General features: G+C 40.4%; 1 protein-coding gene across 6 annotated transcripts in view; it reads left to right on the plus strand.

The window, feature by feature from the left end:
• The window catches only part of LOC117154663 (uncharacterized), a 62903-nt gene that overhangs the window by 36101 nt on the left and 13596 nt on the right, over positions 1-13206 (plus strand). For 5 of the 6 annotated variants that reach the window (XM_076622584.1, XM_076622582.1, XM_076622583.1 and 2 more), the window contains 5 exons: positions 404-925; positions 1267-1278; positions 1777-2070; positions 2725-3028; positions 4922-5194. In XM_076622584.1, the coding sequence (XP_076478699.1) occupies positions 404-925; positions 1267-1278; positions 1777-2070; positions 2725-3028; positions 4922-5194 (1405 nt within the window). The remainder of the gene's footprint in view (positions 1-403; positions 926-1266; positions 1279-1776; positions 2071-2724; positions 3029-4921; positions 5195-13206) is intronic. The other variant, XM_033329839.2, reaches the window with a different exon arrangement.

A 13206-nucleotide genomic window follows, 5' to 3' on the forward strand; every position in this document is an offset into this window, starting at 1 on the left:
TTAGAGAGTCGTCAAGGATTTAGTAATTCCGAACTTCGTTAATGGCGTCGAATTAGTCTCGCTCCAGTTAAGGTACGATCTCTGGAAGATTAAATGCGAATCTCAGCTGGGATCGTATCGTATACCATTTCGATTTTACACGGTCTTGGTTCCGTACCTGGTGATAATGTAATCGATCGTTCGAACATATTTTACGCACTGGATTTCTTTCTTCCTATTTGGTTACAAATAATCGAATCCATACGTTGCTCCGTTACATTTTACACGTTTCGTACGTCACATTGCTTGCTTCAATGGTTAAACGAATAAATCGCTGGTAAGATCAATAATTACCATTCATCTAAGATACCCAATTAGGGATTAAAACATCGATTACGCTCCTTTCATTACCACTCGCTTCCAGGAAGGTCACCGCTCCTCTTCCGGTGGCTACGCCGAGTCTCCGCCAGATTTACGCGGCTGGACCGAAGAAGAGCGTCGCAGACGAAGGAAAACCTTCACCCTCGACTTCCTTGCAAGCTCATCGGGCATTGAACGCAGCGCAGAATTGTACGGAGACAACGTCGACGTTAGCCCGACGCCGAGTCATCGTCATAGGCCGAGAGGAAAATCAACGAGCGCCAGAAGTCCACACAAGAACAACAGAAAGCGCGAAACTGTGCAGCAAACGGTTCAGGTGCAGCAGTCGCAGCAACAACAGATTACCAGGAGCCCTCAGAAAGAGGATTGGCGCGTGGAACAAGCTGAGGATGGCGGCCATGTTCCTACTTCGGACGATTCTAGCTGCAGTCATCACTATCATATGCATCATCATCATCATCATCATATGCATCGCGAGAGCGCTGATGGAAGGCACAGGAGGACGAGGGAGAGTCCCAGGAGGAAGACCGCTGGCTACGTTTCTGTTAGGAGAAGGAGCAACGAGGTAAGCCATTGTTGGAGAAACGTTAGTCGAAGAGAAGGAAAAAATTTGAGAGACGCATATTCTATTATTTTTAAAGCAGCAATCAGACGTCACGTTGACCGATTTTTCTCGACTGAATACGAAAAATATACTATCGGAAAATTCTAATTTGCATGTGAAAAATATTAGATTACGTCGGATATGTGTATTTTCAAATTCATATATGCGCAGTGGGAAATTTCGAGGACATTACTACGAATATAATTCTGCGAGAGAGAATAATTCTATTTCTACTTATTTTACATAAACTTAGTTTGATTCGTGTTGAAATTATCTGCTAAAAATTATCTTTTGGCTACCAGTGGATTTTTAGCGTAAGACATTTCACTCTTTTACGTATTAAAAAATTAGTGCTGAATGTTATATGTGAACTTTGATATAATCACTTTCCACGTTATCCAAGTTCCTGCACAGTGTTATCTTTTGGTTTTTTATTATCGTACGTAACTCGCATATAAAACGTAAAATAATCCTTGTAAAAAAAGTTCCCTTCTACGGGTATTGGATACTGGAAGTTTCGTCCTTCGTGTCCCTTCCTAAGTTGCACGATAAAACGTTTAAAAAATGCTAATCCTCATATCTCGTAAAGTTTTACGAGATGTATCCCATAGAAAAATAATTTCAGAAATTGAGATAACGTCGAGCAGCACTCGCTCGAGAGTTAAAACCGAAACCTCCAATCCAAACGCAAGTTTTAATATTCCATGCACACGTGTTTTGACAAGTCTCGTAACTGAAAACACCGCGAAACCAACCTGTAATATTGGCATAGTGAAACAACTTTCTACCCCATTTCCATCGTTTCCATTTAGGACAAGAACGCTGCCATAACAGGCAGCCTTCCACGAAGAAGATCGCGCGCAGCGGACGACATAATGTGTTCGAGGCTGAGTCCGGGTCGTTATCAACGCAGTCCAGGACACAACGGACAACGGGCGATGATCGTTGAGTCGCAGAGCCCAGAGGCTAGATTAAGGGCTCTTTCAGCGGAATCGTTGAGATCCGTGAGCCCAGGGAGCGACAGCGTCTTCTACAGCGAGGGCGCGGATCAGTGCTTGACCGCCAGCGCCCTCGACGCTCCCCATTGTCACCATTGTGGAAGAGAGGTAAATTATTCACCGTGTTTAGTAAAGTTCCTCCTATGAAAGGAAGGAAGTTCGAAGGCATGATACGATAGGGGCGATAGAACATTTGTAGGAGGTTTCAAACGATATTCTTCCTTCTTTTGTTAGTTGATGGTGGATTTGAAGGTACCTTTTTTTTAGTATATTTAACTATAAATAGACGAAGCCTGTAGTGTATAGCGTAGTTTAGTCGTTGCTTGAGTCTTGAATTTCTTCCTTTCTTCCTACTCGTTTCTAACGAACCAGCCCTTAACCTGTTAACTTGCTCTCTCAGGCGTAATTAAACATATACGAAAATTAATCATCTCTATGCAGATCTGTTTTAATTTTCACGAAACATAATAATACAGTAACGCTAAAATGACCAAACTTTGAATTTGGATTGGCGGTTCCGGCGTTGAAAGACAAAGAATCTTTGATTTTCTCACTCCGAGTTAACAGGTCAGAGAATCACAAATTCGCTGAAATATCAGCTTTAGCTTAAATTCGACTTAGTTCGATTAAAAATTAACCTCCAGCAAACTATCAAAAAAAAAAAAAAAAAAAAAACAATCTCGAATCGATCTGTCTCTCTATCTGTCGGTCTATCTACCTCTTTTCTCTATCGTGCGTGCCGTCGTGTTGCTCCACCTCGAGGTCTCGGAAGAGATCGTTCGACCGCCGGCAGGTTTCGCGGACTCCCCGGAAGGACACAGGTCCTCCACGCCGAAGCACGTACCCGGCCATCGGCTGTACAAGAAGTTCGACAAAAGGTATCGATCGGAGGATCGAGGAGACAGAAGGCACCGTCGCAGCAGCGCAGGTAGATCGGACGTCCGGGCGAAATCGGAAGAAAGGGTGGCCTCGAGACGAGGAAGCAGAGGATCTATCGACGATACCGCCGCTGGCAGAAAAAGGCTTCACGCGAGGAGCACCGACGTCAGTTTGGAGATACTTACCGGTTAGTACGATGTACAGAATTGACGATTGCAAAGAATGTCTATCGTACAGCATGAGTCGCGTAACCTGTCCGTCTTGAATCGCTTCTAAATTATTCGGTGAACAGAAAGTTCGTTTCATTTTTCGTAACGAGATGGATCTAGCTCTTCTCCGACTAACCGACCATTATCGATTAGTTAACGATCGACTGTAGAGCGCAAAACAAGCATTTTTACGTAACAAGTACTTGATATTTGTTGGCCTGGCACGAATGGCGGAAGGACGTCGAAAGGAATGGTCACATTGTGATCCAAAAGGAAGCACGTAAAGGAGAAAACGCATCCTTTGGTTTAGCCGTAAAAATGGAACGAACTTTCCATTCATGCCGACATGTGGTGTACCAAAAGATACTTTACATAGCAATTGCACGGTGTTTCGTTTGCGAGATATCTAGGCTAGCTTGAACACCTATCTTTGTGTGTTAAAATTTATAAGAGGAATGAATTTTCTCGTAAATGATACTTCGTAATATTTATCTTGCACAAGCAATCCTCTTCTTCTTTGTTTTGTCGTGGCTTCTAGAGCATCCTGTGCGTATCTGGCTTATCTTTTGGAGTATACTCTCGAAGTATCGTAAAGCATTGGTGGTGTAGGAGATAAAGGGGTAGATTCTAAGAAAAGATAGCCTGGATCTAGGATTGTATGAAGTTTAGGGTTTCGCCAATATATCGCGCTATGAGAGTAATGGGAAAGAAGTCGAAGGCGAGGCAACGATTTCAAAACTTACCACCTCTGAGAAAGATTTTACGACTTGTACTCTGGTTGGTTGTTACATTTCGATTATTTCTATTTGTAAAAATATCTTTGATTCGAATAAGACGAAAAAGTTTTTTAAATTGTAAAACCAAATGTGATAACGAGCAGTTTACATTTTCGTACAACTAAATTTCCCATAAATACATAAACATCCATATTTAGATTGTAACAATCGGCAAAAATTGCTACGTTGACTCTGATTATTACGTATTTACGTATGTTTTATTAAGATATTCCCTTGACGGTGTCGTAAAAAAGCGTGTGAAAAAGTTCCGATGTGAGAACTCTATTAACTGCTCCCACATCTACTGGGGAACCCGTTATACGGGTAAATGGACGTAGCGAGTATTTGCGAAACGAGCATAATAAAAGCAGACAGGTAACGCGCTTGTAAAAAGTTACGTAATGAAACGCGATTTAAAACAAAAATTTAGCGAACACAGCGCTCATTAATTAAAAAAGTTCGCCCCGATTCTCTCGTACCGTATATCTTCCTTGAAGGTGATTAGTTGTTCCGCTGTTTGTCAAGATCCAATAAATTTCACCAAGATCCGAAGGAATAAAGTGTTAATTTTCTTAATAGGTCTGTTTTATTCGCCTAATTTTACCATTACGTAATAATGGAATATAATACATTTTATAAGGTAGAATTCAAAAACAGGAGATTAACAAAATTGAATTTAAAATTACGAAGGATAGTCGCACGTAGCTGCGCGACTGTTAAATTTCATACGATTATAGAAAATTCCAGGCTATTCTAAATACAGTATTAAAGATAACGACAAGAAAAATTAGATTCTCCAACGCTTAATAAAAGTATAAGCTTCGTATTATGAACAACATAATTGAATTCATAATTTCTTTATCGTTACACTTGAAATATTCGAGTTAGATCTTCTGGAAGAAGTTGTTTTACGACGATCTTATCGTCCTTTTTCCCCTTCGTCCCTCGAATATTTGCCAGAAAGAGTAATTCTATTCCATATCCATCGAGGAAAGTATCATCTCTGGTAAAAAAGAAAGGACGATGTTCTCGTTCGAAATTTATTGTGTCCGCAGTTTTCTGTCTAAAAGTTGTTGTTCTTGCGTCTAATATCAGGTCGGGAGGACGAAGACACGTACGTGGAACCGTACACGAGCAGCGAATGGATTTACATCGGCGATCTCGAGGAGAGTCACGTGTGGAAAAGGCCAGACAGCAGAGACGGCGACGACGAAGTTGCGGAAAGTGTCGCTAAAGAGAGAAGGGGCTCTCAGGAATCGACGGAGAGCGAAAGAAACTTTAGGAAAAAGTACCAGGCGACGACGCAGAGGATAGTACACCGAAAGATAAGCGGGGAAATGTATAAAAGGATACAGACCAAGTGTTTCGGTGAGTTGTTGGACTGCGTTTTCTTATTATTTCGCCTTCAACGGAATAGCCGAACTTCTTTTATTAAGTGCTGCGAAGAAATTCCCTGCTTCTGGTTTCGTACTTTGCAGCACATAGTAGCAAATGCATGGGAATTATTGGCAAATGTTTACTCGGTCACAATGAAGTTAAGTTACATCATGTGGTGTCTTCGTGTCTATAAATTTCCTGTATTTATTAATATCAATCTGTAATCAATCTGCTGAATAGAATGCCCTCGATTTGCACGGAATCTGACTCCTCGGACTATGTGGATAAATTTCAACATAAAGGTTATTCTTCTAAATATACAGGAATATTTAAAATGAAGGTTTTAATCAAGGCTAAAATCGATCGATTTATAACGCAGCTTGCTCGTTGCTGCTTGTTTATAGAGATCTGCAGTGTAATTTCAACGATATATATATACATATAGATAGATTATAAAAGTAAATATCAAACTTTAGGTTCTGTTATTTTACCTGCGATCCAAATATTTCAACGGTAGGAATACAATACGGAGAGGAAATAAATTGTCAGAAAGATAATAATATGGAGATTAGTTTTGACAGCCGTTTATAACTACTCGTCGAAGCTACTTACGAACGACGAGCAACCTTTCCATAATCAATTTTAATCCTGACGAGCGTTAAAAGCGCTAAAGACTTGGTTTTTAAAATAAATCTGATGCTGGTTCAGCGATATGTCGATTACTCCAAAATAAGAATCATCGTTTTAAATAAATTCCACTTAGCGCACTATATTTAACGGTGACGTTCGCAATTGGTCTCGAGAGTAGTTTACACAAAACTGATTGCTCTTTACTCGGAATTGTGCTTGTTCCTCAACGACGATTAAAACGATGGCTGTTACATTTTGATAGGAAAATATTTGCCACCGCTCGTCATTGGTAATCTATGGTTTGTATGGAATATCGATAAAGAGACACGAAGTTTCTAATGAAACGAGCGAATAATTGTTGGCGAGTTCAAAATTCCCCGCGACACCTATGATAGATCTAACGTTATGTTTGCGTAAATATTTGCCAAATTCATCTTACAATGCACAACACCTTAACGCTGTCACTAAATTTATGCCCTCGGCCGTGGACATTCCGAGGATCATTTACCATCCTCCAAAGATGTTACATGTTATACATACGTTATATGCCGAGTGTAGACACGCTCCTCGAGATAGTTATGACAGAAAAGAGAAATTATACACGATACGTCACACGAATAAATCGAAATTTTTCGCGTAATAGGAGACTGGAGACGATGCATGGGTACACGAATATACCGGAGGTAGATTTACGGTGAACTTTGTGCTCGTGTTTGCATCGTTCTATGACACAATGCATGTAATATATATTTAAAGTGTTACAAGTAAATTATCTCTTTCATCCACAAAGAAACATTCTTTCGTACGGAAGAGTTCCCTTCAACTATTTTGGTATGATACAGGGAATTTAGACAATGTGACAGACCTATAAAGAATTAAGTATGTAACGCACGGCAAAAACAATTGCTGCATACTTTCGAAATTCATAAGGTAAACTATGTATAAGTATGCGAAATACGAAGAGAGACGAAGGTAAAGTGGGATGTTCGAAGGGGGAACTAATATAGAAGCGTCAGGTACGGATATAGGGTAATTTTTGCGATTGGAAGGAATGCAATTGAAATTTCAAGTATTCCTATTTTCCTAGTTTGCAACGAGTAACCGACACCGGCGTGGAAAGATTGGTTTTGAGAAAAATGACCTTTGGTTTTAGTATTTAACGAGCAGGCATCGATTTCACATACGCACGTTCGATGTCAATGATAATCTTCAGTTTCAATGCAGACACAGCCTTCTTACTTAATGTACCTACAGATAAACTATTTTCGTCTTACCTGGCAGCAATGTCTCGGTTTAAGCAAAAGTTGCAGATGCACCCTCTTGACATAACACGGCAAATTTGTATTCGAGTGTATTATTTCTGTTGGAAAGCAATTTAAATTACATCTTCGAACGTTATATTTAAATCTAGACACTTGACAGAGACCAAGCATGCAGGCAGTTGAAATTAAAATTTTTACGCAAGTTAATGGAAATGAGATCGAACGTCTGATGGGAAACAGATGGTGAAAATGGACACCGAAGCAAGCTTCGTGTAACATCGAAATAATTGAAATTTTAGCATTTTACAATTTCTAAAAAGATCAATACTGAAAATTTCGTAAATGAAATTGTTCCATTAGGTCCATCGATCTGATATTAGAATAAAAATTAGATTAGCAGTAAACTCGTATGAAACTAGCAAGTACTCTTAAGTGAAAAGAGCGTATTCGTCAAATTTCGCTTAAAATCGAGTCATCGCAGCCGAGTAGCACAAAAATAATTTGTCTATTGAATAAGAAAGCCGTATTTCCATTGAGACTGGAGGATGTAACGGTGTATATTTCGGACGTATGCGAAGTCGATGCCTGGATGTTAAATACTAAAAGCCATTTTTCTCGGAAACACCTCCTGACGTAGAATCAAATAGGCCTATTTGAATTAACACGGCAAAGTAGACGTCGCTTAGATCTATCCAAAGCGTACAAAATGTATACGTCGAAATGTAGAAATTCCATTGACGACAGAGATAGAGTGCGAGCAAAAGAGGGAGAGGTTACTGTAACTAAAATTTACTTCGCTATGAGGCAACGCATCGCTGAAGAATGCCCTGGTACAGAAGGAGATCGGACAAAGAAATCGTTGCCATATCGAACGCCGGGACGTGGGTGGAAGAGAGAAAGTGAACGGTAGCAGATGGCTTTCGTGGATGTGGAAGAGTGGAAAATGTGCTGAAAATGGAGGGCGGAAAAGAGACGACCGAGAGAGAGCGAGAGGGAAGATAGAGGAGAAAAAAGAGGGAATCGTTCTTCCCGTTTCTTTAAATAAGCACCGCGTAATACTCTGGCTAAATATAATCGAAACGGCGTAGCTTGAGAGAAGGACGCCGAGCGTCGTCGGCTGCTACGACGCTTCCACGATGCTTGTGCGTCAGCTAGGCACATGTGACGAATAGGTCGTTACTTGATTAGAATAGGCGAATCCTCGAATACAACCGCTTCCCTGGTTCTAGCCATTGTCAGAATATTATAACGACCTCTATTAAACTTAGTGGAAAATGAATTTCATTTGATAATTTACGATTATAGAGTTGCGGATAAATCGTATCAGGCTGTACTATATTTAGGCATTCGCAGTATTTCGAGAACGGATAAATATTGTTCGGTGTTACGATTGCCCGGTTAACTAGGATTTCAAGCTGTAAATTTTGATATACAGAGTGTCGATGCTTTATTTCTCATCGTCCCTTTCTCTTCGTAAGTGGTTTCATAAGAAAAGTCGTATACGCGTAAAGCGAACGCGTTAAACTGCGTCTTTGTCGCAATATTCTAACAATTACGTGGAAATATAACTATACAGGATATATTAGTTGGCAAGAGTATGAATGAAAACAGCAGATTGTTGACAGTACGTATATCCATGTTTGAAGTTAGCAATGCATTCTGAACGTTTATTCGTAGGTCAGCATCGTTGTTTACTCTGCAAATATTTGGAATAACTAACGACTTTCGGATAATTGCCGATTCGTTTCTTTGTCCGATTACACGATGCAAGGTCGAAGAATTACATTATTTAAGCATACCTTAGGCTTGTTTCGTTCTGAAGTTTTTAGAGTGCTCTTGTAAGCGATTTTCACGAGTAATTATGTATACACGCCGGTATGTACTACAAGTGCCAGTAATGGCAAATATTCCAGACGTTATACTCTCCGCTTCCATAATAGGACGTTGTTAAATATTCTCTTAGATGATTCTCGCGAAGGAAATACCAGTAAAGGAGTTGCACAGAAGAAACTCTGTCACATTAGGTAGTAGGTTATCATCAAAGACGATATCACAAATCGCTACGAAACGTATCCATCGAAGAAAATCGATACCAAAAAAATACGCGAATGTCTCGTATATCTGAAAGCAAAATTAGTTGTCGAACAAACTCGAAAAATAATTTTATCCTAGTAAAGTAGCGTTATTCCAGATATTCCGAAAACATCCAAGTGTGGTTGCTGCACGCTTCCTCCAGTCGGTCGAAAGAACGACTCCCCTCGTCGATCTCACTCCTCCATTCTTCTATAGTTCCATTTCGAGACAACAATCGAAAACCGCATCGAGATCCCCTTCCCCGGTCCTCGTCTCGCTAGAACACACCGGAAGCATCGATCGGGTATCATCGAGATACAATTTCGAGCGCGCTGAGAGGAAGAGAAAGAAAGAGGGAGAGGGAGGAGTTGATTCTATACGTGGAAGCTTGATTCGCGGCCGTCTGAATATTCCCGCCGAAGTTAAACCGAAGTGGAGTGAGGCGCGAAGGAGAGAGGAAGAAAGAGAGAGAGAGGAAGGCAGGGAGGGTGGCGTGGAAGAAGCTTTTGGCTGGCAGTCAGTGGGTCAGGGCGGCGAGTCGCATTCCACGAGCTGGCCGAAGGCATCCTCTTCGGAAGAACAGAGCTTTCCTCTGCGTCTGACGCGTTCCGCGACGCGTGTGCATCCTGCTTTCGTATCTCGTTCGTGGACAAATCGAGGCGTGGACTTAACGCGACATTTTACGGTAGAAAAAGAAAGGACGGCGACCGCGTGGAAAAGACGGTGTACGGTGTACACCGGAAGTCCTCCGCTTCTTCGTCGTGTCACAATCCATGATCGAAACCGTATCGTTGAAGCATTCGAGAGTGATAGGGAACGAGGAGGCGAATAGACGATAGCGCGGTGATTTTTCGATCGCCGGGCAACCCGGTGGACACGTTGTTCACCGAAGAGTACGCCGGAAGTTCGAGTAGGCTACGAGAAAGTCGCGTAGCACTTGGAACGCGTCACGTGGCCGGACACGCATCAACACGCGAGATGGTGTGCGATTGCGCGGCCTCCGAATGTTCCACGGAGCTTGGAGAGGACGCGTCCTTGAAGAGGGCCTTGGAGGAGCTGCTGAAGTGCATGCTCAGAGTTTGGTGCACGGAGGGTCGAGCCCTTACGAGGCTCGGCGCGGACGTCCATGGTAAATTAATTATTCTATTCGACGCTTTTTAAGAGACAAAATCTCGCACAAAGATCACGTTTCTTCCGATACAGAAAGTTATCGATTCCTCCGTGAATTATTTCGTCCCACTTGCCTGTATCTAGAGGAATTCGATTTCTGTTCGCCCTTTCCCCATTGTATTCCCAGTTACATGACATTTTCCAATATTTAATATTTATTCAGCGAAAAATTGAACCGGTTGAATGGAATAACAGATAACGTTGCCAGTGGTTTTAATTAAACGGGAAGAAACATTTACAGTTTAACAAGTTCCAAATAACGTGCAAATTTTTGTTCCTTTTCGTCCATCCACTAAAAAAAAAAAAAAAAAAAATGAAGAAAAAAGATACATTGGAAAAAGAGACATTACAAAAGGTAAATATTTTTCCATTTTACACGCAATAATTTACTCGTGTACAACGTTTTTTCAAAAATCATATTCTATTTCATCGCAATAGAGAAATTCGAGATCGATGCTCGTAAGTATCGTAAACAAAGATTCGATCTCATACAAATAGAAAAATACAAAAAAGCTTTTAACTCTGGAAAGAACGGCGAATTGGCTATCGTAGTTTGCAAAGTGAAATTTCATTAATTTCTTTATCGGCGATCGATTCTGCATTGTGCGTGATATGTGCTTGTAAATATTGAACGGCTCGCTTTCACGGACCGAGACAGGCTGAATCAAAAACCGGAGAAGTTTCCTAAGTGAATAATTAAATTGGTACCCTCCCGAATGTTTGCCAGGTCAAAAGGAAATCCTCCGTGGCGTCAAAGTTTATGTTATGAAACGTATCCCAAAGCGGTTCACTTTTCTACTCTTTGGCTTCGAAACTTGTACGTATAACGCTACTGGTTCGCCTTCCAAATTCCCTGGTGAAGCCGTTTTTGCAAAGACTTTTACGGAGAACCATAAATTTTCTTTAAAACCGGGTTTCCTTCTTTCGAAATTGTTTTCCAAAGTTTTCTAATAAATTCTCTTACCGTAAGAAAAGAACTAAACTAATCGTATCCGAATTTAAATGTGGCGTCGTTCTTTATCGTATAATCCGAGATTAGAAATGGAGATCATTTTCAATATTCTGTCGCACGAGATTGATATCCAACTGAAATTATTTTTCAACAATCATTGAACATAATTTTCTTCTTCGTTCGTTAGAGCTTTTTATTTTAATGTTGTTTCAATGCGCTAGTTAACATAGCTTAAACGCGACTCACACAGCGGCACAGAGGTTTTCGATAACACGTGTAATGAAAACGTGAACAGCGATTATGCAACGACCATTAATCGCTGTTTTATCGAGTTGTTAATACGTAAATACGATTATTCCGCCTGATTAAAATTATCGAATGAACATTTTTCCACAGAACTCGTTTCACTACACTTCTCCTCTAGAAAATTTAAGTGATTACTTCATATTCATCCGCAATATTTTTTAGTCATTTGTTCGAACTTACGAAATAATTTGTTTTCATAACGATTGAATAATTCGATTAAATAATTGATCGAATACGATTCGTTCGTAAGGAGAATGTAAAAAAATATGAAAACCAATATTCTTTTCAGGCAATAAAAATTTCTATCCCCTTCGCCATCATTTTCGTAAAATTCGATCCTCGAATCTTTGGTCGAAAGAAGTCACGGTCATCACCGATAATTATTCTCTGCCTGACCCTGATGCAACGGCTCGAAAATATCCACATTGAAAATCAAGATACGATTTTCGTCTTGTAACCGATTTATCGAAGCCGCTACGACATCGAACAAGGTGGCCATTAGTTTGCTTGTTTCGTCCAAATTCGTCCGTGGCGTGTACTAATCTAATGACAATAAAATTAAATTTCCACATCAAAGGTGATTACGGCTTACCTGTAGTTAGTTTACTGTGTACGATCTTACGAACACGACCCGCATAATTAACTATTGATAGTAGCAGCTAATTTCCTCGAGTGCATCGGAACGATGTGTTTTGAACGATGTGTGTTGTACGGAATCTTCACGTTCTTACTCTGAAAGGAGATTTACACCGATAATGGGTGTCCTTCTAGTTTCACAAAATGACATTAGAAATGACACTACGAAGATAATTTTGAAGAATTCGGTATAACGCGAGAGCTGATGAAACATCGAAAATATAGTAACGCCATGCGGCGAGTAGTACAAAGTAGCAACTACCAGGTACCGGAACAATGCCAATTCCGATATTCAGAAATTTATAGAGAAACGCGATTGTCGTCGGGACAATAAAATCGGAAGTGTGCCAAGTCGATGGCACGGCATGGTTTGGTTGTCATTAATCGAACAATACGTGCCACTGTCAATCGTACCTTTATCGCGATCAGGGTCATGAAACTAAAGACGTGCTTGCAGAATGGCTTTATCTCTAAAAAAAAAATCGATTTTTTGGATTCTTTACGTACGCATTTTCTACGTTAGAAATTTCCAAAGAAAATTGATACATCTTTACGTAGATGGATATTTCGATTAGTTTGTCTTCGTTCTCTCTAATTACGTTCGCTTCTGCTTAAAACAACATCGTTTGTACATCGTTCTCGCTAGCAGCGTCAGTTAACAAATTTGTCGATTATACACACAGATGTATATTTCTACAGAAGAAATTAATCAAAGTAGGTGTAATTTGAAGTTTCGAAAGGAAGCCTAAATCTTTTCACGCCACGTCATGTATAATACTTGGCGAATATCGTCTGTGACTGTAACTGTAATACGGTAATATTGCGTCTGCTGGCGACAACCTATCATAAAAGAAATGAATTTCGCGCTGCCTCGAAGCCACCGTGGTTCCATTGAATCGCTTCAGCAATCCACCAACAAACTCACCACCAATTTCCAATTCGTACCTCTCGAATACAATAGCGCCCTTAGTAAA

Source organism: Bombus vancouverensis, chromosome 11 (genome assembly GCF_051014615.1).
Source record: "Bombus vancouverensis nearcticus chromosome 11, iyBomVanc1_principal, whole genome shotgun sequence".
In the NCBI taxonomy this organism is placed as follows: Eukaryota; Metazoa; Arthropoda; class Insecta; order Hymenoptera; family Apidae; genus Bombus; species Bombus vancouverensis.